Source organism: Falco naumanni, chromosome 15 (genome assembly GCF_017639655.2).
Source record: "Falco naumanni isolate bFalNau1 chromosome 15, bFalNau1.pat, whole genome shotgun sequence".
NCBI lineage: Eukaryota > Metazoa > Chordata > Aves > Falconiformes > Falconidae > Falco > Falco naumanni.
Window position 1 is genome coordinate 2,870,433 of NC_054068.1, and position 27,980 is coordinate 2,898,412.

At 47.0% G+C, this 27,980-nt stretch overlaps 1 protein-coding gene across 5 annotated transcripts; it reads left to right on the forward strand.

Annotated features, from left to right (window-relative positions):
- On the forward strand, positions 1 to 27,763 carry FBXO31 (F-box protein 31). 5 transcript variants are annotated; one of them, XM_040615150.1, is made up of 10 exons: positions 1 to 408; positions 7,806 to 7,877; positions 10,210 to 10,296; positions 14,752 to 14,828; positions 16,193 to 16,360; positions 17,106 to 17,180; positions 18,825 to 18,934; positions 19,680 to 19,833; positions 20,464 to 20,828; positions 22,029 to 27,763. In XM_040615150.1, exons 1-10 carry the CDS (start codon positions 27 to 29, stop codon positions 22,249 to 22,251), a joined length of 1,713 nt encoding a protein of 570 aa, XP_040471084.1. In that variant the 5' UTR covers positions 1 to 26; the 3' UTR covers positions 22,252 to 27,763. The 5 variants fall into 5 exon arrangements, with proteins under 5 accessions (XP_040471084.1, XP_040471085.1, XP_040471086.1 ...); XM_040615152.1 differs by lacking the exon at positions 1 to 408 and adding an exon at positions 4,384 to 4,436; XM_040615153.1 differs by lacking the exon at positions 1 to 408 and adding an exon at positions 5,780 to 6,101.
- The last annotated feature ends 217 nt before the right edge of the window (positions 27,764 to 27,980 follow it).

A 27,980-nucleotide genomic window follows, 5' to 3' on the forward strand; every position in this document is an offset into this window, starting at 1 on the left:
CCCCGTGAGGCAGAGCGACCGCGGCCATGGCGGTGTGCGCCCGGCTGTGCGGGGTGGGCCCGGCCCGCGGGTGCCGCCGGCGGGGGGCGGCGCGGGAGCAGCGGCGCGGGGGCGCCGGCGACAGCGAGCCCGACACCGACACCGACCCGGAGGAGGCGGGCGGCGGCGGCGCCACGGAGGACGAGGAGGCGGCGGAGCGCATTGAGGGCGGGGGGCCCGCGGCGCACCCCGCTGAGGCCGGCCCGGCCGGGCGGGCGCCGCTGTCCCTCCTGGAGCTGCCCCCCGAGCTGCTGGTGCAGATCTTCGGTTCCCTGCCCGGTACCGACCTGCCCAGCCTGGCCCGCGTCTGTACCACCTTCCGTCGCATCCTCCGCACCGACACGATCTGGCGGCGGCGCTGCCGCGAAGGTACCGCCTGCCTCGAGGTGGGGGGCCGGGGGAGCCCCCAGGGGCTGGCCCCGGGGGGGTGCAGGGAGGAGGATGGGTCGGGGGTGCAAGGTGAGGGGCCCGGAGGATGCAGGAGCACCCGGAGGGTGGGGAGGTGGCGGGGTGCGGAGCGGGGCATCCTAACGGGGTGCAGAAAGGAGATGGTGTGTGGGGTCGGGAGGAGCTGGGGCCTGAGGGGGGGCGGGTGTTGGGGCCGGGGGGGTGCGTGCAGGAGGGAGAAGAGGGCAGCCCCGGGCGCCTCTGGGGCATGGGCCCTTCCTGGTGCATTTGCTGCAGAAGCCGTGATGTGAGTGGCTCTGGCAGAGGGCATCAAGCAGGGCTTCTGCCCCGGGGGGCACGGGGACGGCACCAGGACCAGGCCCTGGCAGGTGATGCTTCCATGTGGGTGTCCTTGGGTGAATCCTGCGGATGGGGTGCTGCGGGCGGCGAGGGTAGGGAATGGTGGGCCCCCACAGCGTGGGGCTGTGCTGGGGAAGGAAGGAGTCGGTGGGTGTGCGGGGCTGGGGGCCCTGGAGCCGCAGGGAGCCCGCTGGGGTCTAGCGAGCGGGTGGAGGAGGCCAGGCCTGGCTAAGGTCATCCCTTCCCATCCTGTCTCGGGAGGTGCAGTGCCAGGTTCCGAGGGGTTCCCACTGTGTTCCCAGGGGAGTGTGTGTTGTGAGGATGCTGTGCCACATCAGCGCGAAGGCTTGGGGTGTTGCTTGTCAGTCGTGTCTCGGGTCTGTGCTGCTTGGCCCTGCTGCGATTCTTATTCTTTACACATCGTCCTTTTCCTCGCATCAGTGTGGCTCTGTCCCATGTTTGTTAATCCAGCGGCTCTCCCGCTCTCCAAGGGCTGTCTTGCTGTGCTCATCATCTCTCTAAATAGTGTGATCCTGCCAGGTGCATCTGATGCCAGCACATGAAGTCATGTATTTTTTTGTTGTTGTTGTTTGTTTTCTGTTTTTAATAGCAGCGAGGGCATTGGGATGAAGAATTTAGGTATGTCAGAGTGGCTGGCTGCCATGGGCAGTGGGATCTGTTCAAATGTGTTAAACCTTGCAGCAACGAGTTCGTGCCTTATCAGCACTATCCCAGAACCCTTGGACAGTACAAAGGCTGTACCTAGAAAAAGTATACCAAAGCATTCTCATTTCTTAATTCAGCATGGGGTGATCTCATTGTCCCAATAACTTAACATTGTTTTTTGGAGATAGACTAATAAAATGGTGTTCGTACTAACACAGAATCCTCATGGACTTTGTGTATTTCATGAACAATTTGTAAAGGTCACTGATTATTATTTTGATAGATTATGATCCTGGCAAAATCTTGATATAGAAAAGTATATAACTTTTAAATGTAGTCTAGATTGTTTTGTAAAGGAACTAGGCCTAATGGGGAAATTTAATTTAATAAATAATGACCACTCCTTGGATTTTCTTGCTGGTAGATAAAGCAGTGTTCAAAAGCTTAGCTGAAATTTAAAGAAACAATGGGCTTTGTATGGCTAAAACTAAACTGGACAGGAAGGGGAAGTATGAAGACTACACTTTGTTCCCAAGGCCCTTAGCTAGCTACAAGGCGAGAGGTGCATAAAATAAATCTTTATGCTCTTTTTGCACGTTGTTTCTTACATGTCCCCAGCATATCCATTCTGGCCACTGTCAGAGAGCGCTTTGGTGGACTGCTGGTATGATTAATCTTGTACCAAAGGCATGGTGTGCCATCTGTGCCAAACGGATAAGGGTCAGGTTCCTGGCTGGAAAACTACATTTCCCAATCTGTTAGTGCCATCTTGTAACCAGTCATGGTTCTCAGAGCGGTTCCTGATCTAGACTTCTTGCATAGTGCTTTGTGTTGCTCTACACAGCAGTGTAAGTAGTTACTGTTGTGGTAGTACTGTAACTTTGAGTATTTGTATGTATGAGCGTAAAATCGGTCATCATTTCATGGAGCTGTTTTGTGGTTAATTTCTCTGCATATATTTCAGAGATATGTTGCACATGTTCAGCTGTAGAGTGTGCTCAAACGTGAACATGCCACTACATGATGAGTGCATCTACTTAAGGATGTATATGGACATTGGATATTAGTAGATAAATACACATACAAAATTTAAAATATCCTGCCCTGTATCTCTGTACAGCAGTACATTGGTGACTGTATGATAGTCGACCATAAAATTTAGTTACTTTGTGTAATCTTTTTTGAAAACAAGCCATGTCCCAACTGAGGACAGTTCTTAAGTGTGTGCTTGTATCTGAGCCTTGTGAAGCTGCACATCCTAGAAACAGAGCGAGAACACGTGTGACTCTCCTAGCATACTCCTTATACTGGTGGCTTATTCACTCTGAAGCCTACTGATATGTTCCAGAGCTGAGCTCTCTGAGGAAGTAACTGGTAAACCTTGTCAGTCGTATATGCAAAACTACTTGTGTTCTCAGAAATGCACAGCAGTAAAGAGACAAAGATGATCCTAAAGTTAACCAGAACACTTCTCTGAGAAGTTGATTCTTGCAGTGCTATGTTTCAGCCATTTTTTATCTTCATCTTGGACGGGAGTAGCGCTGAATGTAAGGCAAAGCCTGGCCGTCACCCAGGTCAGATGGGGCACTCAATCCATTGAGCGTTGATACCTTGCTCTTGCACTGCTGTGGGCTGGCTCAGCTGTAGATTAGTCTTGGGACCATGTTGTGATTAGTATGAACATCCAGAGGACTTGCCTTCCTGAAAATGGAGTGGCTTTTGCTGGTGATTGTGAGCTTGGGAAGTGCTGGGATTAACCAGAAGTGGTTTTGTAACACTGGTGTGGCTGTTAGGGCTGTTGTCCTTTTATCATTGCAACTGTTTGGAGTAAACAATGTCTCTGAATTGCTTCTTTGGCAAGACAAGTATTGCAGTCGCTTTTGTGTTTTCTATAAATAGGAGATTGCTGATCTCTGCAGTGGGAGCAGAATTAAAGCCCGCTTCACCCTGGCTGGTGGCCTGACCTACCTTGATTAACACCTGATAGTCCATGCTAAATGGTAACCACTTTCATCTGAAAATAAAACAGTGCAAGTGCAGCAGAACACCTGGAAACAGATCAGTAATTCACAATAACCAAATCTAGAACTTGGATGGAAAAGCTTTTGTTTGGGAGAACAATCTCCAGCAGCTTTTGGAGCTGCTGAAACTTGTCAGCCAAGGTGTTAGCGTCTTTAACGTTCAGCAGGTTTTATAGAAAGAGGTGCCCCTGGAGAAGAGTGGGAAATCTGGTTTATACACTCAGTGAGGGGACTGTTGCACGGAGTTTAGTTCTTGTAAGACTCCAGAGAATCCACGCAGGGGTTTGATGTGCAACTGTTCCCACAACAGGAGCGATTTCTTGTTTACTAGGGTGCAGTGCTACATGAAGGTGGTTTTAATAAGTCACAAGGCTTTAATCTCCCTTTATGTGAGGTTAAGCCATTGTATGATGTGTTTCTTGGTGAACCATGATGGGCTTTTCCTCAACTCTGACCGCATTCTTTGGCATTTCAACTACAGCTTGGCAATGGTTTGCTGTCTCTTGCTGCTAATGGCAGGTGCTCACTCTCTGTCTCGCCATCCTTCAGTCTTCCTTAAATCTGTTTGGGAGCTGTCGATCTGCAGGTACACATCTTTTGCTTTAGGATTTCCACAAAGGCTTTCATTTATTGCAGGTCAAATCTCTTTTTGCTCAGCTCCTTACTTGTGGCTGCAAAATATCTCAGTGGTAACTACAAGCCTTCCTCTGGGAGAAGTACTTGGGAAAGTATTTAATGTATTTTATTCCGATAGTTCAGCCTTTAGAAACAAGAAGCTGGTTCCAAACTTGTTCACCTGATATTTTGGAGATGCTAGCCTGAGAATCTTCCATTTTTGTGGTCTCTGAATTAACCCAGTAGGTTTCTGTGCTTTCTGTTCTGTGTACAGCCTTGTAAACACGCATTTATCCAGGAGTGACTGGAGGACATGATTACTCAGAGCACAGTGGAAGCTTAGCAAAGGTAAGGATGTCAAGCTCTACCAGATATCCTAATTTGCTCTCAGGTGCAGGTGTCCACATACAGTGCTAGCAGCTGCTTACTGGCATTGCCATGCTGAGAAAATCAGAAGGAAAAACCAGTTATTTGGTCTTTGACGTGAGTACAGGGGTTCTTCCTGATATGGGTTGGAAGAGCCTTGTTTGTTTGTTTGTTGTTTGTTTTTTAAACTTCAGCATAGGCCACACAGAAGGAGGCATGTGACACGGCTTCTTGTAGAAAAGACAGGAATGTGAAGCTTAGAGCATATGGTGAGGGCAGGCCAGGGAGTAAATTACACTTGCAAAAGTATTAGCGCAGTTCAGAATAAATGGAGACTGCCTTTCCAAGTCGTTTAAATTCCAGTGCATGTGACCATGGAAACAGCACTGTGTCACTGTGTGTTTGGTAAAGCTTTCAAGCACTCCTTATAAACCTAATAAAACAGGCTTCCCAGCTGGTCAAGTAAAACCTTTAAAACCAATTTCTATCCTTGCTTTTGAAGCAGGATTAAGTAGCCATTTTCTAACGGTATAAATTCTGTGTGTGAGTTTCTGTGACTATTAACTCCTTAAAATACTTTACTCGGTGAGCTGTTGCACTGAGATATGTTTCCTTAAAATAGACTTAATTACAGTGAAGTGGAATTTCCCAGGAAGCTTGAGCCCTGCAAAGCTTTCTTGGAAAAGGCTTTCTATTCTCTGTAGAGAAAAATCTTACCGGTTTTATTTTTCTGTAATTTATCTTGAAGCTCTATTTGCTGTTAAAATTTGTCCCTCTTGTATTCTGGATTAAAAAGAGATGGCCAGCTTTCTTGCTTATGGTATTTGGAGTTTCTGTTGGCACTGAGCCAAAAGACTGATTTTCCGCCCCCCGCCATATGAAGTGGCCATCGTGGTGTTAACAGCTCAGGAGTCAGAAGAGCTGAAGTGATGCACTTACCTGGACCTAAGCCATCACTGGGCTTCTGACTCTTTGTAGTTGTTTGCTGAACAAAACAGGGTAAGGACTAGTTATCATAAAATGACATGAGTGGTAAAACACACTGAAATGAGATCTCTTTTTTTCCTTGAGAATAGTTTCTTATAAGAGACTTGGATGTCTAATGTTAAATAGCATGTAGCAATATCAAAATTTGAAAATTTTGCCTTTTTTTTTTTTTTTAAGGAGCTTGCTATTACTTGGGAGAACTTTGAATCTTTCCAGGAAAGACTTGACCTATAACATTTAGGAAGTGCACCTTCAGTAGTGATTTGGCATTCATAAAATTTCACTGGGGGTTATCAAGGGCACTTGCATGAAGTTGGGATAGAGCTGTAACACTTCATCACTTCCCACCTCACCCTGTTGTTTCAAGATACCTGATGGTAGTGGATCTACTGTGGTACTGCACAGAGACCGCGCTCAGAGGGATTTACAGATCTGCTAGGGAAAACACTTTGTGAAAAATTAGCACCTTCTGCAGGAGGAGAGAGTGTCACTGTGCTATTACTGCTGTTGGAGAGCAACCCGAAGAAATGCCATTCGGGCAGGATCCTCTGCATGTCTCCTCCCTTTATGATGCAGTATAAATATCTTCAGTGACACTGAATTTAATCTAGCTGCAATGCCTGCTGCGCAAAGTGTGCATCTTACTGATTGTGTGGCCAGGTGAGTATTTGTTTACATGGAAAGAGTTGGCTGTTTCTAAACAGTAGCTATGGCCACACTGTTTCTGTCATCTTACAAAGATCTCTAGCTTTCAGATCAGCTGAGGAAACATACTGTTCCCTCCATCCCTTTGATGTAATTACCAAACACATACCCACTTATGTACATATGCAGGCCGGTGGTTGGAAGCCTCGGTAGCTCTGGCAGGAGGGGTAGGCATGGCGTGATCTGCTGGGAGGGTCTGAATTTCTAGCCTCCAGCAGAGCTCTGGTTTCACAGATCTGCAGAATGGCTGTGTGGGGTCAGCTGGCTGTAGCCAGCACTAAATAGCTTGTGCTGGGCTGGATGTACTTTCCTGTCTGCTCTTTGGCTAATTGTGCTTCCTCATCCCACTTTGTGTTTGGTAACGCTTAGAGCTTGCTCTGGCTTTTGCTACAGAAGTCAGCAGGAATTTTGCCACTGACCTTTGCATCTTTTAGTGAAGGGCAGTGTGTGTGTTTGTGCCTTCTGCCCACTCTTACCTTTATTGAACTTGCCGCTTACCCGAAGTGATGTTATGAAGAATGTATATTCCTCATAGGTGGGCTGACAGTAAGCTTTATCATTGTGTATGTGTACCACAAGTGTATTTGTAGATAGGAGGAGGCTGAATTCATTCAGGGAAACTTCTGCTTTTCTCGTGTATGAAAAATGAATTCTCACTTTGCAGCAGGTTACCAGCACTGGGTCTTTGGCAGCCATGGTAAATTATTAATTCAGGGAGGTTTGACTGAAGATAAGTTTCATATTTAATGATTTGATGAGGGCCTTCACAGACTTGTGTTGAATATCTGGCAGCTGTTTGGTATTGCTAAGGAAAGCTGGCGTTTGATCTGTGCTATAGATGTCTTTGATGTCAAGGAGGGTAGTTTTCCGTACTGAGATCTATTGGGGTCACTGCAGCAGGATGTTTTTTGTTGCTGATGATTTTTTGGGGTCTCCCTCCTCTCACTTCCTCCCTCTGGTCTCCTAAGGATTTCTTGCATTGAGATGTTAGTGCTTGCTTTTCTTTATTTAAAGTTTCTTAGAAGTTTGGCATTGACTCCCTGAGAATGAAAGGAGAGAATCTCATTTTCTGCTTCAAAGCTGCCTCGAAGATCTCTGGACTGCTTTGTTTTCAGGGTGCTCTGTAAGCAATCAGAGGCATTTGAGTGTACAACAGACCCGTCTCAATCTGATCAGCTTTCAAGTGTAACCATATTTGTACATGCCGATGCCTGTTTTATGTCTCCATTTTGTTCTTTTTAAACTCTGTGACCTTTTGTTTAGGATCCTAATAAGCAGTTTTCCCGATTGGATACCTCAGTGGGAGCAGATAATTACTACACACAATCATGATTTGATCTGAACGAGCATACAGTCCCAGCTGGAATGAGTACATCTTCCAGATTTTGCGCTCTTTCTGGTCTAGGTGTAAGCATCTGTAACTGTGCTGTGTTTGTTGCAGGCATTGCTTGTAAAATGTGTTAGATTCCCAAGCTGCAATGAAATTACATCTAGTTTTCAGTTTTCTTTTCGAAGCAGAAATAAGATCCTTGGACTAATGTGGCAGCTTGCAAGAACGCACCTAATAAGATCTCACTTTTGCTCCAACAGTCGATATCAAGATCGTGGGTAGCAAACACCTTTGTGCCAGGACTGACATTATCATCTGTGTCATTGCAGAATATGGTGTCTGTGAAAACCTGCGGAAATTGGAGATCACAGGAGTGTCCTGTCGAGATGTTTATGCCAAGCGTAAGTAATAAAGCTGATATAGATCTGTATGTTCTTGCTTAGTACCAATTTCGAAAGCATATATGTGTTGAATATTTATTAAACTTTGATGACACAAGTTATTCAGCCTTACTTGTTGATGGCAGGGGTTTCATCTGTGAAGTTAACCTGTTTGGAGTTTTATTTAATACTAAGCAGATGCCCAGAACTGGGATGTCTGTGCCTCCCAATCCTTTAGTGGGAAAAGAGCGTGTAATTTAACTTTATAATAAAGCGTACTGAGGATTTTTTTTAATCCCATCCTGTTCTGCCATTTTCAGATCTTGCTAAAGAATTAACTGGTATTTTTCCATAGCCCTAATGTTGCCAAGTCTTACTCTTGGTGAAAGGATGCTGTTACGTTGACACTGGCAAAGTGCTGTAGCTAAAGGGATGAGCATTCCTCTGGGCTGCTCCTGAAGGAGGAGAGCCTGGCAGGGCTGGGCTTCTACCAGGGTGTCGGTGTGTTTTAGGAATGGCTGTGGGAGTGGGACCCCCAGCTCCTTAGACCCGCTGTGCCTTCTGCAAGGCAGATGCACATCTTCTCTCTTGCAGGAGGGAGGGGTGGGGGCATCATTGGATGAGAGAAACCAGGGTAGGCTGGGGACTGAACGGAGGCCTGGGTCCATGGTGAGGCTGTCTCTGCTGTCACCAAATCTTGCTCTTTGCAGTCAGAACCTGAGCTGGTTGCTCAGACGGCCTGGCATAGCCCCCCAAGAGCTCCCATACCAGCACTGTCAGGCTGTGTTGTCTCTATCCCCTGCCCCCCCCCCCCCCCCCCAGTTTTTGTAAGGTTTTGTAATGATGTGTGGTCCTTAGGATAAACCCAGATTTAACCTGCAGCACTTGAACTATGGCTTCTGGATGTTCAAAGAAGGCCCTGCTTTATGAAACAAAAGCAGAGAGGTCAACTATGAGAGGTCCCTGTAGGCTTTGCAGACCCAAAATCTGGCTCAGCTTCTACATGTACTGTATTTGCTGAACCTTGAAGCAGTGATGACCTCAAGCATTGATCTTTAATGCTGGAAAGAAGAACAGGTAGGAGTGTTTTAATGCCATCTTTAACAGACTTGCTGAGCATCCACAGGAAAATTATTTCGTCAGCTAGCGTCCCTCTTTACCTGTTTGTACACCAGGAATGGGACTGCCTAATTTTTCTGGGTGGGAGGGCTTAGTCTCATTAGTACTTGAGGCCTCCCTTACTTTCCTTTCAGCCAGTATCTCTGTATGACATTGGTGTGGTAACAGCCATACAGCACATACCATATCAGATCTTAATTCTGCATTGCCAGTCTTAAATGGTAGAACATCTCTTCATGTCTTGTAGTCTTTTTCACTAGCCCCGTGCTGGATCTCGCAGCCACAGCTGTGAGCAGTCACCCGGGAAAGACTGAGAAGGGGGCAAGCCTATGTGATACTTTCCCATGTACTCCCAGCTTCTGACTGTTTTCAGTTTTGGGTGATTGTCAGTGTCTAATACAGTCTGTTGATTCAGTAGATCTCTTACATGTATGTTTCCAGTCTTTGCACCAAAGCAGTTTCTGAATCCTTAGCATCCATTGGCAAGTAGTTGCACGTGATGTGTGAGAGCCACCTCTGTGACAGACTTTGCTGTGCTTCTGAGTGAGGGCTGTGCGTGTAGCCTTTCAGCAATCCTAACCAGCAAGGGTTACTGTGAAGTCAGAATGCTCAGCAGCTGTTTCTGACTGTCAGGGATGCACCATCTCAGTTCTCCCGCTCAGATTCAGCGGTTTGCCCTGTTGCAGACACTTAGTGAAAGAGTTTCCTGGTGGTGTGACCCAGTTTTCTCTCCAGTCTCATAAACCTCTTTAATTGCAGAAGAGTTTGATCTGGGGGTACTGGCAGGACTCTCGTGCATTTTTCTGTCTACTGAATCTGCTTTTCTAAGTAGTAGTGTGGGAAATGGGGAACTGAGCTTAAGCACTAGAAAGAGTTACTAATCCAAGGCCTGGGCTACTGTCCCTGTAGTTACTTGGCCTAAAATGGTCTTCTGAGACAGTGGTGCTCATTACAGTCACACTACAGAGTTTGAGGAGGACCCCGATTCCACTTTCAACTCACTAGATGCCATTTGTAAATATTATCTATGGGAATCTTGAACATGCCAAGTTCTGTGCGAGTAATCCTGCTAACCTGAGACCAGGGCGGACTGAAACAAGTGGTGCACCACAGCTGGAAGTGAAGTCAAAAGAGTTTGACTTTCCTGTGGTGTTGGGCCAGATTCATCGTACTGTTACGCGCTGGTTACAGTGGAGCAGAGTTCGCTGGTACTTACCCTGCTGTGTCTGTTCAGGTATAAACCCACGAGTGAAGTCGGGGCGTTTTATGAAAATCCTTCCCGACTACGAGCACATGGAGTACAGAGATGTTTACACCTGCCGTACGTACCTCCTGCTGGTTGATGCTTCCTGCACTAAGCAGATATAAGATGCTGCATGGAGTGTGACGTTGCTTTATTTTGGGGTGGACCTTGGGACAGTATGGAGGGTGCCAGTTAGTCGGTTCTTTCTGTTGTGCTTTCATGGAGTGTTCTGCCCCTTTGGAGTGACCACGCGTGTAAGGTGGGCAGTGAGGTATGTTGGTCTCCTTTTGAAGTGCTTTGAGTTAGAGAATTGTCCTGACAGAGTGCAAAAAGGAGGGTCTCTTGTCACGGGGAGGACTCGCTCTGCTCTTCATGGACGGCTCCCTTCTTAAAAGGAAGTATTCAGACACCCTGGTGAGGGCTCCCAAAACCAAGTTTAAATAAGCCCTGTACTGACAAAAATCTTTGTCTTGATTTGGATGAGCTGCATCCAGATCCATAGCCTTACCCAGTGAAGAATGCTGGGGGTTCCCATACTAATTCCTTCCCTGCACAGTGAATCCTTTTAACTACAATCTCTGTCTCTAGGAAACATTCTGCTGATGTTTCAGAGATTGTGATTTGCCCGCCTTAGTCAAGAAGCCACTCTGGGTAAACTGTTCTTTCCCTCCTAATGCTGTGCTGAGGGAAGAATAGTAAAACATTGGGAGTTTAACACTTCCTGTTCAGCAGGAGTTGGGGGGAATACTGGTTAGTTCACATCAATTAAGAAAGCCAGTACTGCTTGGTATTTGGAAGAGCTGTCTCTAATGCTGTTTTGGGTCTGCAGAGTTCAGCAAACTCAAGTTACTAACTCACTGGTGCTTGAGAATGTAATTTTTCACACATGCTCCTGAGCGGAGTGGATGCTGCAGACTAACCTGTGCTAAAGAAAGCAGTTGACCATGGGTCACGCAGAGAAGATATACCTTTAATATGAGTCATGACAGACAAGCAGCAGCAGTGCTACAGCAGGAATTGGTAGAAAGTTTAATTTAGGTTTGCAGTCCTGCCTGTCAACATCAGCCTTGTTCTGGAGCTGGAAGGGAAGGAGAGGCATGTCCAAGCTGCCTTGCGGAAAGAGGCATCTACATCTACAAAATCTTTTGTAGATTGCTACCTGGGTGTTTGCTCCAAATGTGCCACTTGTGGTCGCTCTCAAGCGGCATTTTGCGCTCTTCCCTCAGTTAATTCTTTAGCTGCAGCCCCAAATTTCTGATGCCTCATGCCCCTTCCCTTTAGGGGCATGTTGTATTACTTGAGAAATGCCAATGTGGTTTAAGATGCGACTGCCCATTTCCCCCTTTATCCCCCTCCTCTGTATTAAGACTGTGTCGCCAGGACTTACCGTGCGAGTGCTCCCTGATTCATATTTACGCAGCATTAGCCAGGTCAGCTCGGATCACTTTCTCCAGCATTTTGAACCAGCCTGTCTGACGCTTAGCTTGTTCCACTAGCAGGTCATTAATCGCTAGCTGAGGGGCAGTAACTGCTTATACTGTTCTAACTCATTGTGCTTATGGATACCCTGCTATCCTGAGGGTCTAAGAGAGTTGTAGGGGTCAGGTCTCTTCCACTCAAAGTGAGCTACCAGTGCTTTAAAGGCTGCAGCTTTCACTGAAAACTCCCATATCAGGTTTTTGCATTTCTCTGCCTGTGCCCTCCGAGCTGGACACGGTGAATAAGATTTGGTTAAAACAGTAACATCTGAAAGCATCTCCTCCTGTTTTAATAACCCGTTCTGGGGTTGTAACTTGTCTGTTCATACCTATGGTGTCTGTGGCGTGCCAGCACTGCAATACTTGAATTGCTGTGCATTTACTTAGTGTCACTTCCTTATCCTGTGCCTAACTGTAATGAAGAGCACAGGTATTAGACCTTGCCCAGACAGCCTTCTGTTGGTGACAGCTTTTCCTTGCCCGTTCCCATCTGGATTCAAGCCACCTTCCCATCTGAAGAGCGTGCAGTGTTGCTTGTGGCAATGTGGGTAATAGCCAGGCTGGATGGACTGGTGCTGAAGTGTGCAGTGGATGTGTTTTTGCTCCATCTGGCAGGATGTGGGCTCAGACATTCAGATAAGCAAGAGGCTTCTTTAGGATTGAGAAAAACAGGCAGCGTGCATAGCAGAGGAAAACCCTGGAGAAAGACCCAAGTGCTGTTTTCTTTTGAGGAGCAGGGAGGGAAACAACTGTCAGATCCATCCTGTATCTTGCCAGGAAGAGCTAGAGCTGGAATTCATCAGGTTTTTGCTGCAACGAATATAGCTGCTGGCTTGCTGGAGCTCAGAGACACCTCAGGCTTGAGAATGGAGCTGTATTTTTGCTTGGAGACTTTTTTTGGGCCTGTGATGACCAAGTACTAGTGTTTTTCCCAGTAACTTCCTTCCCTGAATGAGCAGGAGGAGGAGCCCACAGCACCCTGAGCAAGTGAGGGAGACTACTTGGACGGGTCTGTTAAGGAGGGTGAGTCTAGGTGGAGCGCTGCTCACATTGCAGCCTTTTCCCCATCAGCTCATCTGGATGCTTCTGTGGTGCCAAACAGCTGGGTTTTTAAAAAATTAAACAGGAAGAGCTGCCCACAGGATTGGTGCAAGCTACACGCATGAGCTGCTGTCCAGGGGGTAGGGTTCTTTTGGAGGTGAATGGGATTTTCTTGCCGCCTCCTTCCTTTGCAGCCCCAGGTTTCCAGGTGGTCGGGGCAGATGGTGAAGCAGGCTCTGTCTGTGGCTCACTGGTGTTTCCTGGACTGCCATGGCTCCTGGCGAACCAAGCTGCAGCTGGAGCCAGCTGTTTACCCAAAGTGAGGACACAAGCTGCCCTCAGCAGACACGTGGCTTGGAGTAGAAGGGCTTGCTTCGTCAAGCAGACGCTTTCTGTGCTGTTGAAACGTCCATCAGCTCTGAAAGTGCTTATGACAGGAGCTGGGGGAGGAGGAACATCCTCCTCACTCTTGGATAGCTCAGCATCAAGTTTTCTGTCCTAAAAATAATAATAATAAAAAAAGAAGCTGGGTTTTATCAGCTCCATGCCAGACAGGGTAGAAGGCAGATTGTGGTGGGTGAAGTGGCTGATGCACTTACCAGTTATTAATGTGTAATTACTGCACTGAGACAAGAAGACAGGGAACGTGATTTGCTTGCTTGCCTTAGTGCTGTTTGTGCTGCACTTGATTTACTGGGTCAAACCAGGCCATCAGTCTTAAATTGTTTACTGCACAGGAAAAAGGCTCCTCCAGGCCAGTTGGCAGCAGCCCTGGACAACCCTCCCTGCTGCCCAAAACCTCTGTAGAAGTTCTCTGCTTTGGTGTAATAAAAACACTCCTGTAGTTCTTGTTACCTGAAGTAGTTAATGAAACAAAACTGTTCTAACATTTGCACTGAAACACAATTCTTCCTATAAATTCATGCAAAGCAAAAACCGTTTTTCAAGCCAGTCCTGTAAGTTTAAAATGGGTTATTGTGGCCTTCTGAGTTGGCCGTGAATATCGTTGTAAGGCAAGTGTAGTATCATCTTGCCCTCCTTATAGAAATAATCTGCACCCTGTTGTTCCTGCCCAAAATACCAGCTTGTGTGTAATGTCTTCACGTGAAGGTTACTGGTCATGTCAGGAAAGTATACGGACAAATTTAATGTCTGCCTCTGTAAGGACTGGAGGCAAGTAGCATCTCTCAGCTTTCCTTGAGAGGAGATTGTTCTGTAATAGGCATTTTCTCCTGCTTGCTGAAGATGTTCCTACTTGTCCTTCGTTTTTGGTGGGACTGAAGGTGCACCTCTCTCTGAGATGGCAAGTGGAGAAGCCTCACCTGCTGCAGTAGGCTTTGAGGGGCACTTTGAAGCAGCTTTTGGGCGCTGCTGCAACAGCTGCTTACTGAGAATTCTTAAGGCTGTTACTGACCTAATAACACTGCCAGATCTCCTGAGCTGGTGTGGTCTGTGTGCTTTGCCCGTGCTCTCAGTGGCTGTTTTTAAGGCTGCTTGACTCTGGAGACAAGTTTGTCTATACAAGGCAGGGAATTATTTCAAAATACTCCTATTTCCCTGTTCCTTACTGCCTTTCTGCCCGCCCTTATTTCCTGTTGCTTTGCAGTCTGAGGCATCAAGTACATTTTTGGTAACTGGAGACGGCAGATGCTTTATTTGGTTTTAGCTCTGGGTATATCATATGATTTGCATTAACGGGACCGTGTTACAAAAGTTTTCTGGGAATTCCTGGTGAGGTATCTGGTTGTGTAAAGTCCTGGAAACTTAACTCCTGCCCCTGCACCAGGGCCAGAAGCAGGCCTGCAGAGAACAGCATAAATTTGTGCGAGCTTGTGGGAGGCCTCAGTTGAGAGCTGCCTGGCTGTGGTCAGATGTAACCAGCTTTCCTTAGGAAAGGCAGTTGTGGGTAGTATGGGTCGGTGTTGCGTGCAGTCTGGTAGCAGTCTTATTTTCCTTCCCCAAATCCTAATTCCTTAGCTTGATGTGCTCACTTCAGTGTCTCACTGTTCCCTAGTGCTGCACCGATACAGACACATCCTGGGATTATGGCAGCCGGACATCGGGCCCTATGGGGGACTGCTGAACGTGGTGGTGAGTACGTACCTCATTCTGGGGGCTGTGGTGATGAGGACTGATGAGTCTTTCGTGTACTGCTTTCTAGGCCTGGTTACCACCTCCATGCTACCGAGAAGTCTGAACAGGCAGCCCTCAAGCAAGTGACTGGGACCCAGAGCTTGCTTCTTGGATCTTTTCATCGTCACCGCCTTTCTCCAGACAGTCCTCTTGTTTTTCAGCTGTACTCCAAACAGCCAGAGGAGCACAGAGAGAACATGAACAAGTTTCAGGGAAAGGCTTGATTTAGATTTTAATGCTCTTTATTCCAATGGCTGGCACAGGAGTCTATTCCTTGTGCATTGAGTGCAGCAGAGGTTTTAGCACTGGCCTGTCGCTTACTGCATTATTTCTGCCTGTAGCTGAATGTTTGGCAAAGGGTTTTGCCCTGGCATTTGTGCATTTCTCCTTCCTGTAGTCTGCCATACTTTTCACCAGCCCTTGTCTTAAGAATAATGTATCAGATGTAGTGATACTTTTGCACGACTGGGGCAAGACCTGTGCAGTCTGGCAGCTCTTGTGCTGCTGGGGAGAGTAGTTAATGACCAACGTATGGGTGAGAGCTGGGCTAGACGTTTGCCTGAAGCCCTTGTTCTTTGCTCCAAGGTTCAGTAGGTGACAGGCTGAAGTGTAGCAAATTACGAGGCCTTTAGGTTTTGCAGGGTTCTGTTCCATGAACTGGTATAAGAGTGCATCCGACTGCACCAATATTTACATGATATTGTGACCTTATAAAGACAAGTGTACCTCTGTGGTATTGCTCTGCTTTTGTCTCGGTTCTCTGTATTTAGAAAATCCACTTTCTCTGGAATTGCATGGCTTGAAGGAAGGATTCTGTTAGGCGTGCAGGAACAAGGTTGGCGCTTTCACCTCTGAGCAGAGGAGATTGTTGCTTCCTGTGCTGGCTGTGAGTAATAGGGCCAAATAATTCCTTATCCAAAAGGCGTGGATAATCATGAGAGGCAGAATTCATCTATTCGAGTATCTGCCAGCATGAGCTCTCAAACCAATTACAGTTTGACTAGCTGTGTGGTCTCTTCAGTGCAGTCTCCCTCTGGATCCTGTGCACCAAGTATCTGTCACAAAGTCATTTGCGGTAATAAAGGCCTGATCGTTTTCCAGTGGTGCAGGAAGCCCTGTAAAGAAACCCTTTTCCTCTTCACCAGGGCTGTGCTGTGAGTGCATATGGTCTGGTTTAAATGCTGGAAAGCACTTTGGAAATGCAGCAAGCTGTTTTGCAGCTCCTGCCCTGTTGCAGAATAGGCCCCAGGTTTGTTTGCTGCAAACTCAACAGAAAGCGCGCAAGGCTGATGTAGTGTGCTTTGTCTCCCATCCCTCTGCAGGTTGATGGCTTGTTCATCATCGGGTGGATGTACTTGCCACCTCATGACCCCCATGTTGATGATCCGATGAGATTCAAACCTCTCTTCAGGATTCATCTCATGGAGAGGAAATGTGCAACGGTTGAGTGTATGTATGGTCATAAGGGACCTCATAACGGCCATATCCAGGTGAGCTCCTCTAGCACTTTCAGCATCCTCTGTCCTAGGTGTGATGTGCATGTGTGTGCATGCACATTGGCTCTGGAAATGGATTAATCGAAAAAATGTATGAGAATTTTAAGTGATACGGCTTTCACCACCTTGTTGTATGTGTGGATACCAGCTGTATGCTCATTATGTGTCTGGCAAGTTGTGTGGGCTGTTCCCTGCTCTGAATTTGTTCACTGGCAATAGTACAGCAAGGCTGTTAGATGTCTTCTGTTGGGCTGGAGCACAGTGGGAGGGTGGGAGCACCAGTACGCGTACAGGCTGAGGGAAAGGGTATGTGAAATGGCCTTGTGCAGCCAGTGAATGTGTCCAAGCAGACACATAGACGTGTTCTGTTTTACAGTGAGACATTGAGAAAGTGATGTAGCATCCGTTCAGTACATTGGATGCTTTGAAAAGCTTCCTGAGAGGTTGCTTCCTTTTCTTTGAAGAAGGAAGCTCAGAAGGAAAGACTGTAAAACTGGTGTCTTTCATTAGAATGCATTGGAGGTTTATTGCTTTCATTCAGCTGCTCTGTAGCTGATGCACTGGGTATCTTAATTTTTAATAAATTAAATTTAATTATTATGAAATTATTTCTCTGTTGTAGCAAATTCAGTAGCCTTTGTTGTGTAAAGCATTTACTCTAAGTAGCCTTAGTTACACCATCCTAGGCATCTCTAAACAGGTCTGTAACCTGTTCAATTCTCCTCCATGGTAACTACAGATTGTAAAGAAGGATGAGTTCTCCACCAAATGCAACCAGACGGATCACCATCGGATGTCAGGGGGGAGGCAAGAGGTAAGAGTGCTCTGCCAAGCGTCTGCATTAAGGCTGTTTATATGTCCCCTTTCTAAAGATAAAGTATTGCTGTCTTAGCTAATATTGGGGTCTGGGATGTGCTCTTCTCCCTTGTAATTTCTGTGTATCTGAACGTAGGTGAAAACCCAGGCTGGGTACCCTCTGGTTGATTTTCTGCAATCTTGTTTTTCGGGGTTTTTTTTGAGTAGAACTGGTCTGTTACTTGAATCAGCACTTGAAGTGGCCACACTTGAATAATTGCAAGAACTTGGGGAACCTCTTCTGTACTTGCTGAGGTGTGGTTTAAGGATACAGTATATGGGATCAGTTTGACATTGCACCCGTAGAATGTCTGGGTGCAGGCTGTTAATATCCATCCTGCTGAGCAGAAAGCTGTTTTAGGCAGTTCTCTGTGGCAAGGTGCTCTTTGAGCACCAGCACCTCTTTTTCTTTCTGTGCTGTGACACCGTTCCTGTTCGATAGCAGGCCTGTCCAAAGAAAGACAGCAACATGCATTGTATGCTGTGCAGCACTTGCCAGGCACTGATCTCCGTGGTATTGCTGTCTGGATAATTAAGATCTTTGAGATACAGGCCTAATATTGAGTACCAGCTGCATTTGAATACCTGCTTGTCAGTGAAGCACCTTTCTACTGCTTGTTGTCTTGGTCAAGGGATTAAAAATTTTATTTGGTTGGTTATCCTGTGTCAGCTGTAGCCAGCAAGGCAGATTCCTGACTCACACTGCGTGTTTTAAGGTGCAGGTATAAACGTCAGGATGAAGACCTTCAGCTAATACCTGTTCCAGGTAGTGCTGTTTGCTGCCAGCTGGTTAAACATGACAAAGCTGATACTTCAGTTGCTTCTAACAAACGCTTTAAAATGTCTGTCTACTAATGGGAAACAGCTGGGTGAAAGGTTTAGTTAAGTGTTTTCTGGTTCTGTGGCAGATGAGAAATGCTTTAATACTTTCAAAGCACTGTGTTAAGTGTGCGTGGCATTATGGTAATTGGAGGATCTGGCTTTAGAAGATAAAGCAAGCAGGTTTGGAACATCATTTGGTAGGCAGCTATCTTAGTGTAAGCTGTTATCACACTAACTCATGGAGGGTATTAACTTGTCAGAGCTGGTGTAGAGGTACTTCAGGAGATGTTTTCAAAGCACCCTTTGGATTTAGATGCATCGGTATTAAATCAGCAGGGTTTAACCACCTAAATCTTTAGCGCCTTTTGAAAGCTTCTGCTTTTATGTTTAACATGCCAGGATAGGGCACAGGAGTCAGCTTATGGGCACGCAAGTGAGTTACTGCAAGGTAAGTCACGACATAAAGAAGTAGTAGATCAGCTATTTTGCAGAAACAGGTGATGCCTTTGCTTTTATTCTGAGGAGGCATATTGGTTCTACCTGTCATTTGTTTGAAGGAGAGTGTGTTTATTGTGTGGTGTCTGGCAGGTATAGGGCAGTTACCATTATCACTACGTGTTAGGCATATTTCCAAGCCAGCTCTGTAGCAGCACAGGCTTCTTCCCAAATCCAGTCATGGTCTTTCTGCCAGGGATTCATGCTGACAAGGTGAAGTCATGTTGGGGTGCATCAGTGTCGCAAATGAAATGCCTTTATCTTCCCCCTTTTCTTTATGTTGCAGGAATTCCGGACGTGGCTAAGGGAAGAGTGGGGTCGGACTCTGGAAGACATCTTCCATGAACACATGCAAGAGCTCATCTTGATGAAGTTCATCTACACCAGCCAATATGAGTAAGGGCACCAGCTCTTTCTAGGTATTGAGGCTGCTGCAACTGTAAAAGCACTTAGTCATTTGTTCCAAAGATGGGGTGCTTGCGGTGGGCTTTAACAGCCAGAGGAATGGTCTGTCTGTGCAAAGGCATGGTGAAGCACAGCACTTTCCAGTTGTGCAGAGAGATGAGGTATAATGAGAGCCATAATAATAAGGTTCCAAGTTCTTTAGAATAACTAGGCATGGTAAGGTGGTTTGGAGTCATTTAACTGTTTAATTTGAAGACGGAGCAAATGCCTGTGATCCCAAGGAGCTCTCTGCTTATTATCCGTATTAGTAAGCAATATACTTTGCAGTGTGCTAGGCAGAAAGTCTCTCAGTCAGTCACTCAGACACTCCCTGAGAACTTGGGGTTTTTTTAACTGTCACTCCAGACTTCTAAAGCAGCCACCTCACTGTGGCAGATGTTTAAATGTGCTTCATCCTTCAGTTCTCGGGCAATCCCAAGGAATGAGGAGGTTTACTGTGACATTGCTGCAGGAGCCTCCTGGTATGCTAATGAGGACTGGTAGAGGGAAGTGAAGGGAGGCAGTGCTTGCATAGGTCTGAAGTGAAATCTGTTAAGCTTGTTGGTATTGCTGAAAACACAGATCCTGTATCAATCGTGACAACATCCCAAAGCTGCCTGGAGGAGCAGACTGCAAACACATCCCTCATCTTGAGGGATTCTCGCTTAACCTCTCTAATGTGTTGGTTTTTGCACAGCAACTGCTTGACGTACCGACGCATCTACCTCCCTCCTAGCAGCCCTGATGACCTTATAAAGCCAGGTCTCTTCAAAGGAACCTATGGGAGCCATGGGCTGGAGATTGTCATGTTGAGCTTTCATGGAAGGAAGGCAAAGGGGACTAAGATCACCGTGAGTGTATTTTCCTTTCTCTCAGATGCTCATTACAGTATTCTTGATGCCATGGATCTGTAGAAGATGTCTCTGAGAGGCAGTTGGCTGTTGCCACCCTAAACCCTGTTCCTTGTGGGGATTGGTGGCGCCGGGTGAATCTTAACACATGTAGAGTAGCTAGAACCTGCTTTGCAAAGTTTCTCATGATGCCATCTGGCTCCCCCTTCCTTTCCTCTCCCTTCCAGCTGCTTTCTGTGAGCAGCTGGTAGCAGGTCACTGGAGATCACCTGCGTGTATCTGAGCAGGCACCAGAGGTTGGCAGCTCCTCACTGAAGCCAGGCTAGCGAGCTCCTTCCTCTTTGCAGGGAAGGATTCTGACAAAATGCAGTTGCAGCTTTGACTTAAACCCTTGCAAGTACAGCCTGACTTGTAGCTTTTGATTTAAAATTCTCTTTCTGGGAGGGGGAATACAGAGAGATGATGTAAACAGCTTGGGGAACAATAAACAAGGTCCAGGCAGGGTGGTTTTTTTTTGTGATTGTGGTATAGGGTGAGCTATGTACGAGTCAGATGATGGACACGGGGAGGATGCAGGTCTGAACTCTGGCACCCTGCCTTTGTAGCCATGCTGTTGCTTCCTGTCTCTAGGGAGATCCCAACATCCCAGCTGGGCAGCAGACAGTGGAAATTGACCTGGCGCACCCTCTGCAGCTACCCGACGTTGAGAACCTTCATGATTTCAGTGAGCTCTCTCGCATCGTCCTGGAGGTCCAGGAGCAGGTGCGTCGGGAGGAACAGGAGAAGGAACACCGGCAGGAGGAAGAGGACCGCTCCCAGCAGGCTGCCTCCCAGCCTGCTGCAAAGCCCCTGGGAGGAGAAGGTGCCGAGGGGGAAGAGACTGCAGCTGGGGCAGAGGGAACAACCCAGGACAAGGCACCAGCTTCCCAGTCCTTCGTGCTGCCCATGGGAGTCATATCAAGGAATGAAGACTATCCCCGGACCTGCCGAATTTGGTAACGGGGACTAGTGGGTTTAATAGCCTAGTCGTGCCAGTCACTTTTTGAAACAGAACAGGGAAGTCCCTGAGGCATGTTCTGTATTTGCTTGTGCTTTACCTGTGTGCAGATCTCCCAGCCCCCTGTGCTCAGAGTTGCTGCTGCTGCTGTCCTCTCTCCCACGCTCTTGTTTGCTCCCCCTCTTTCTTACCACACTGTCAGCTACCATCCTGCTTCCTTCCTAGATTTTTATCCTGTTACTTCTGAAGCTAGCACCTATCCTGTATTCCACCCCCGCCTTTTTTTTTAATGGTGCGTTTTGTTTCCCAGAGCTGCCCAGCTTGTATGTTTGGAGACCTGTTCAAGCTGCTTCCCGTTCCTGTGTGTGCCATTTGTGGTGTTTGGCTGTGGGAATACAGTGCGCTCTCCCACCCTTCCCTGCCTGCTGGTGCCTTGGGGCTAGCTCTGGAAGGTGCTGAGCACCCTAAGCAATAGGTGCACGTACGCAGAGAGCCTTGCTGAATGGGACCTGGAGTCAGTGAAGCAGTGTACTAAATGAAGTGTGGAAAAAGAGCCCAAAAGCTGAGGCTTAGGCAGGTGACCTTCAGCCAAACATCTGTGCTCATGGAAAAACCTACCAATAGCTGGTTAATCCCAGAAGGCCCCTGCTGACACAACTGAGTTGTGTTTGAATAAAACCCTGCTCCACCTGCTGCTTGCTTGGAGGTTAGGCTGACCTTTACTCCTCCTCAGCTCCACTTAGATTTTTCTGGGGTTTAGATTTTTCTTTCTCTCCCTCCCGCTAGGTTTTGTCACAAGGTTTGCCTCTCTCTGGTCACCCTCTCAACATGCCTTTCCTTTTCTGTGAGGAGTGTCTGGGCCCTGGTTGATCCCTGAGTTGCAGAAGTAAATCTCACATGGATTTCTGGGCTGAACTACTGAAAAATTCAGCCTTGCTTTGCAGGTGCTAATTAGAATAGTCTAAAGCAGCAACCTACAAAAACAATGGAGAGTTTCTTTTTTCAAAATGGTATCAACAGTGTTTTGTGCTGTGTGATAAGAACTGACTTTTGAGTATAAAACTCTGTTCTGTAGCTCCTGGCAGTGTGTTGGACAATGGCTTGATCGTAGTTTTGTGTTTATTTTTTTTATTAAATGCTGGGTAATTATGGCTGTTCTCACATCTTTTTTTTTTTTTTTTCTCTTCCCTCCTTGCAGTTTTTATGGGACGGGGCTTATCGCTGGCCATGGCTTCACCAGCCCTGAGCGAACACCAGGTGTTTTTGTTCTCTTTGATGATGATCGCTTTGGATTCATCTGGCTGGAGCTGAAGTCATTCAGTCTTTACAGCCGGATCAAAGTCTCCTTCCAGAATGCCGAAGCGCCTTCCCGTGAGGCTTTTGATGAAATGCTGAAGAACATTCAGTCGTTGGCTACTTGACGGGTGATTTGTGATGGACAGGGCTAGGGGTTGCAAAGGCTGCTGCACTCCCCAGCCAGGGCTGGGATGGGGCGTCCTTGCTCTCGGTACCTCTGAACAAAAGCATGCACTTTTAATACAGCCTTTTTACCCCAAATGTACACATCCCGGTTAAAAAAAAAAATCCATGACTGCCCTTTCCTCCCTGCCACTCCACACTGCTCCCTAGCAGTCCTTGTTACCCAGTCTGTAATGTAGCTTTGTGTAGCTGAAGGGATCCCGGAGAGGAGGAAACAGACATTTCTGATTGCAAAAAGAATGTATTGGAACAAAAATAACTCAAGGTCAGAGCTGGATCAAAGAACATCTAACTGACTGGATGGACACAAGCCCTCTGCTTTGACCATTAGCAGTCTCCTGGGGAAAGAGCTCTTCTTCAGGCAAGGGACTCATTTAAGCCTTTGCTGCGCTCTAGACCGACCTGTCCTCCTGGGAGACTTGCTTTACCCTCCTGAAATCAGCACGGTCCCCTGCTGCAGGTTGAGTGGCTGCTTAATGATAAATTGCATCAGCAGTGACAAAGCATGTCCTCCTCTCCAGAAACCTTTCTCTGTTGGGTGCAGCGTTGTCAAGAGAGGCTGGTGTAACACTTGCATCCCTGGCTTAGTAATTGGAGTGAGTGGTTTACTTTTGAGAAATTCCCTCAGCTTGGCAGCAAGGGGAGGATTCCCACTGTAAATGACAGTGTATGTAGTGTTGCCCTGGCTTCTGGAGCTTGATGGATGTGCTGTCCCTTGGGCTCCGGGTCTGGGTGTCTCCCTGAGCCTAGAGAAAATGATTCTTTTTTTCATATAGGAGCTGGGTATGGAACTGGAAATGAGTGTGAACTGCAGAAGCTGGTGCATTCAAAATGGTTCTGTACCGGGAAGATTCACCTCAGATCTTTTAAAGTGGGTCTGCAAATGTAAAGGAAGGAGAGGAAAGAAAACCAGCTGCAGTCTGCTGACTCCTGTCTGTGATGGGCAGCAGAAGGTGCCATATGTTGCTGGTGCTGATGTGACCCCAGTTATTTGTCATTCTTGTATCAGGTAGCCCCACGCAGTCTGAAGGAACAATGAGGGATTCTCCTAACATCGCTGTGGCTGGTTCTGGCACCTTTTAGGGTTGGTGCTGACAGGTGGGTGCTGCTGCTCCACTCACAGGACCTTTCTGCTCCCTTTCTAGTTGTACTTGTTTCATCTCAGATAATGGCTGCTTCCACAGAAAGCTCCTGGGCCTGATTTATTTCCGTGATAACTGCACTCTGTGTGGCAGACCTGAGCTCTGCTGGGGAGTGTGGGCTGCAGACGAGGAGAAGCAAATTCCCCATAGACTGTTCTGTGCAGGAAAATCCTGGCCAGTGGTTATCTACAGACTGTGGGTTGTGCTATAAATCGGCATTTGCATCAGCCTGTGTTATTAATCCTGTGTAGGAAGAGGTGATAAGGGATCCTTGTGCGGAGAGAAAAGAGCAGTTTGTAAGGAAGCTCTTGGTTACAAGCAGAACACCTCCTTTGTTGCAGTTGGTCTCTGGCTGTCACGATAAACTCCAGGTTTCTTTTCCCACTACCAGCCAGATCAGTGTCTAACAAAACTCTGCCTTTACATCTGCAGGTTTTGGTTTGTAAATGTGTCTGTACATGTGTTGTGCTGGGCGGATTCAGGCCCCTTCTGCGGAGAAGCTTCAGTCGCTGCCTCGTTTCGCTGACTGCAAGCAGCTTTTATTCTCGCAAGGGCTTTTTGCCACCTCTGGCTCTTGAGTGTTCCCTCGAGCTGCATGAGAACTGAGTCTCCAGCAGAGACTTTGAGCAGAAGGTCTTGTCACTCACAGGATTAATTCCCGTCTCTTTGGATATAGTTTTACAAACCCCTGGGAATGTGAAGGTGATTGAGGGCACTTTTTTTCTTTGTTTCCTACGGCTTTGTCAGTAGTGGAAAACCTGCCTCAGTGTTAGAGGTGAGGATCTGAAGTGCTATTACTGTTCCAGTGAATAAGCTATAAAAAGCAGGTTGTTTCTGAGCAGCCTGTTAGAGGTGTTGCTGTCGGCATCAGCAGAGGGAAGAGTTGACTTGAATCTCCCCCCCCCCCCCCGTTAGGCAGGGCTGGGAGGGAGGAAGGGGGGCAGTTCTCTGAACCTTGGTGTGTGGGCAGAGAGGTGAGCTGAAGCTAAAATCGGGCGTCTCGGCCCCTGGCTGCAGCTGCTGAGCTGTGTGCAGAAGAGAATGTGCTTAATCTTGCAGACAGAGGTTTCCAGCTTGATGATGCGGATTTCTGGAATACCTAAAGACATTAGGTATTCCTTGCAGACTGGGTGGCCAGTTTATCTTGGAGCTTGCTGTTAGGCTGGTGCAGGCGGTATGTTGGCTGCTGTGTATTCTCCCTAGCAGCCTAAACGGATGGGAGAGGTCCCCTTGAGCAGCTGCTTAAATTGCTTGTCTCTAAAACCAGCTCTGCTTCAGCTGCCCCTGGATCCCTAGCTCTGACCGTGTGGATTCCTCAATTTCTTCAAAGTCCCTGCTCACCCGAAAAAATAAAAGTCCTGAGGTTTTACATAATGACTTAATAGTTTTTGCTTTTTGTTTTCAAAGTAAGATTGAAAATCCAGACTGTATTGAATGGACTGCAAGCACTTGGCCTGAGACTTGAGCCATTTTCTTCTGAGTACAGATGCTGGCTCTGTAGCCACTCTCCTCCCTGTAACCTGCTCTGTTGGGCAGGCTGAGTAAAGGCAGTGTAGGTACGTGTCACTGCTGTGTCATACAATATTTTTCATAGTTTTTATGTACAGCTTAAATTCCTTTTGATACCAAGAGTCTCCTGGGGGGTGCAAACCCATGGGTAGCAGGAGCGTTTCGCTCGGTGCTGAGTACAGGTCTGCTTTGTCACTTGAGCGAGGACCTGTTGGTTAGCAGTTGGCACAGGTTGCGTATCTGCTGTTCTCCAGGCAGAGATGGTTCTTCTGCTGGTAGCTTGTCCTTTCCAAACCTTTTCAGTGGCCGTGTAAAGGGTGTCCCTTCTGAAGGCAAGACCTGCTTGGCTGGCTGGAGAGAAGGGTTTTGCAGGGGCTTGATGCTCTGCAGGAACTTTTCACAGCTCGGCTTTGCCCCTGTAGTAGCATCCTTTTATTTATAGCGTACCTGATTGTGACGTTTTGAGGCCAATGTGCTAGTCCTGATTAAAGGCAAAACTGCTGATACACTGTGGCTTTACTCTGTCTAGAGCAAAGGCAATGCACATACCAAATCTCGTATTAATGCTCCTTCCCTGCCACCTTAATTTCTGCTCCTCAAAGCCTGGCAGGCTTTTGTGGCATTTCGGAAGGAAATTCCCTCTGATTTGGCTTAGGGTGAAGAAAGCGGTTAAGGTAGTGAATTTGGAGAGACTTGCTTAAATGCTCTGGGTGCTCCAGTGCCTTTGCTGGTTCCTTTGTGCACGGCTACATCTCTGCTCTCGGAGAAAAGCAGAATAACGTGGTGAGGAGTTGCAGCTTGCGTTTCTGAGAGCTTTGGGAAAAGGGAGCAAAAGCAGTGCAGCCGGGTTTAGCGGCAGGCCGTTTGGATCTGAGCATCCCCCATCCTGCCTTCCCTCGTGGCACCTGTGGGAAGCGGTGCTAACGGTACCGGGGTTTGTTGGATTTGTTGGTGTTTGGGATGGGCTGTACCACCCTCCTGCGCAGTACGTCTCGGTGCATACCCTGCTTGTTTCCTGAGCCCTGGTTGTCTAGCTTGTTGGGATATTTCTGGGAGCTGTTGACAGGGATAATGTGTGGTGGTGCCTTGCAGATGGTGATAAATTTCTGGTGCTGACGTGGCCTCCTCCTGTTCGCTCCGTAGAAAATCTTGGGGACAATTGGCTTTATTTCTTGATCCCAGATGGATGGAAAGAGCTGAGGAAGATGGAAAACAACTTGTCAGGGGTAGGAATACTGTCTTGGCAGAAGCCTTTTGGAATAAACAAAGCGCTTGCAATTAGGATGCAGAGCAGCACTGCCCCAGTAGCCGCAGCAAGACCTAGGGCTTAATTCTAGCTCAGGAGCAATAAGCAGTGCTTACGTGCCTGGGCCGTGTTGTGCTCCCTACATCATGCTTTCTGTGTTGTCAGAACACACGGGTTTGGCCAGCTGGAAAACAGAAGCATCAAAGATCCTCACCCAGCCAGTTTGTTTGCCTTGGGCCTGTTTTCATAGCTATAAATGTGCTGTGAGCAGGCGTTGTGGTTGTAGGAGACTCACTGCAGTCCACATGGACTTGTCAGGGTTTTTTTTAATTATTATTATTGAGGAGGAGGAAAAAGGATGGCATTACTTGTAACTTTGGCGGTCGGCTTCCCTTTGGAGTGGACAGTGCAGTGCTGCCACAGGTACTCTGGAATGGGACAGCAAAGGTTGGATGGCAATTATGTTGGGAAACTTGTACTGGGGAGAAAGCAAATACATGTGCAAGCGTGCTTGGAGGTGTAAGCTACCAGGAAAAACCCAAAATGCAGCTGGATTAATGTTTACTTTTAAACAAGGTTGACTTTTTATTACTCTTTATTAATTTAAAACTAGTGGAACTTAATGGAAGTGTTGGGTGTTACGTGGGAATGGGCTGTATAATCCTGACTTGCTAGTTTAGGAAATGATAATATATTAACTCTGTCTTGTAGCTGGTTGCTCACATGGCCAATAATCTTCATTTGTGTTCAGCTGCCAAAGGATTGCGTGCTGGCCGCCGTGCTGCGGGCCAGACGGGCAGCATCACTCACCAGTTGGACAGTGAAATAGTTGAGATGTGTGATCAGGCGGTGGAGTGGAAGATAAGGTACCAAACTGTGAGTGCCACTGACCTTTTTTGTGTGTGCTGAATTAAAATGTATGATTCTGGGTTTTGTTTGGATTGCAGTCTCTTTAATTTTTGAGGAAAAGAGCACTCAGATGACTGTGTTCATTAACTTAATTGAAGCAATCTGCACTTTTTTCATTAATACTCTTCCCTTAAGCAGGTGTACCCCGTTTCTGTGTGTATTTTGCACTTGCTACTTTAACATGACACCGACAGATTAATCTGGGCATCTCCCGTAGGCTCTGAGTGTAAGTAAGTCCCTATAAAGGACCCTGTGGGGCTTATTAATAATGAAAGTGAAACACCAGATCCCTGCCTCATACAGAGGGTAGTGCATAGGAAAAAGGGTGAGCTTTTCTTTTGAAAATGCCATTTGACATCAAACACCTTGGTTTCGTGCCACAAATATCCATGTGGAACACAAGAACTGTAGTTTAAACAACTCGCCTGTAGTTTATACAACTCTGCTCCCCTGTCTGAGGGATTTTGTTTGTGGTTTGAGAAGAACAGGCTGTATAAAAGCCAGACATAATTTATCAACACTTGGCCTGCTTCATCCCAGGTATCAGAAAGCTGAGCAAAATGCGTGTGTTACTTTTACACCTGATCATTGTTACCCAAGGAGCCTTTTCCAGTTTCAAATAATAAAAAGGAAAGTTTTGTGAACGTACTTCTGTTTGCTTGTTGTTGTTGTTGTTCCAAAGGAAAGTGGCAGGCGAGTCCACCCTTCTGACATGCAGCAGCCTGTCTTCCGCCTGTGATAAAAATTCATTTTCCCTTGTTTGGGTATTTGGTGAGCAACTAAACTGATCTCCCGAAGGTGCGAGGCACACACCTCATGCTGTGAATTCCCAACTCTTCCTTGTCCCTGTTTTCTGTTCTTTCTC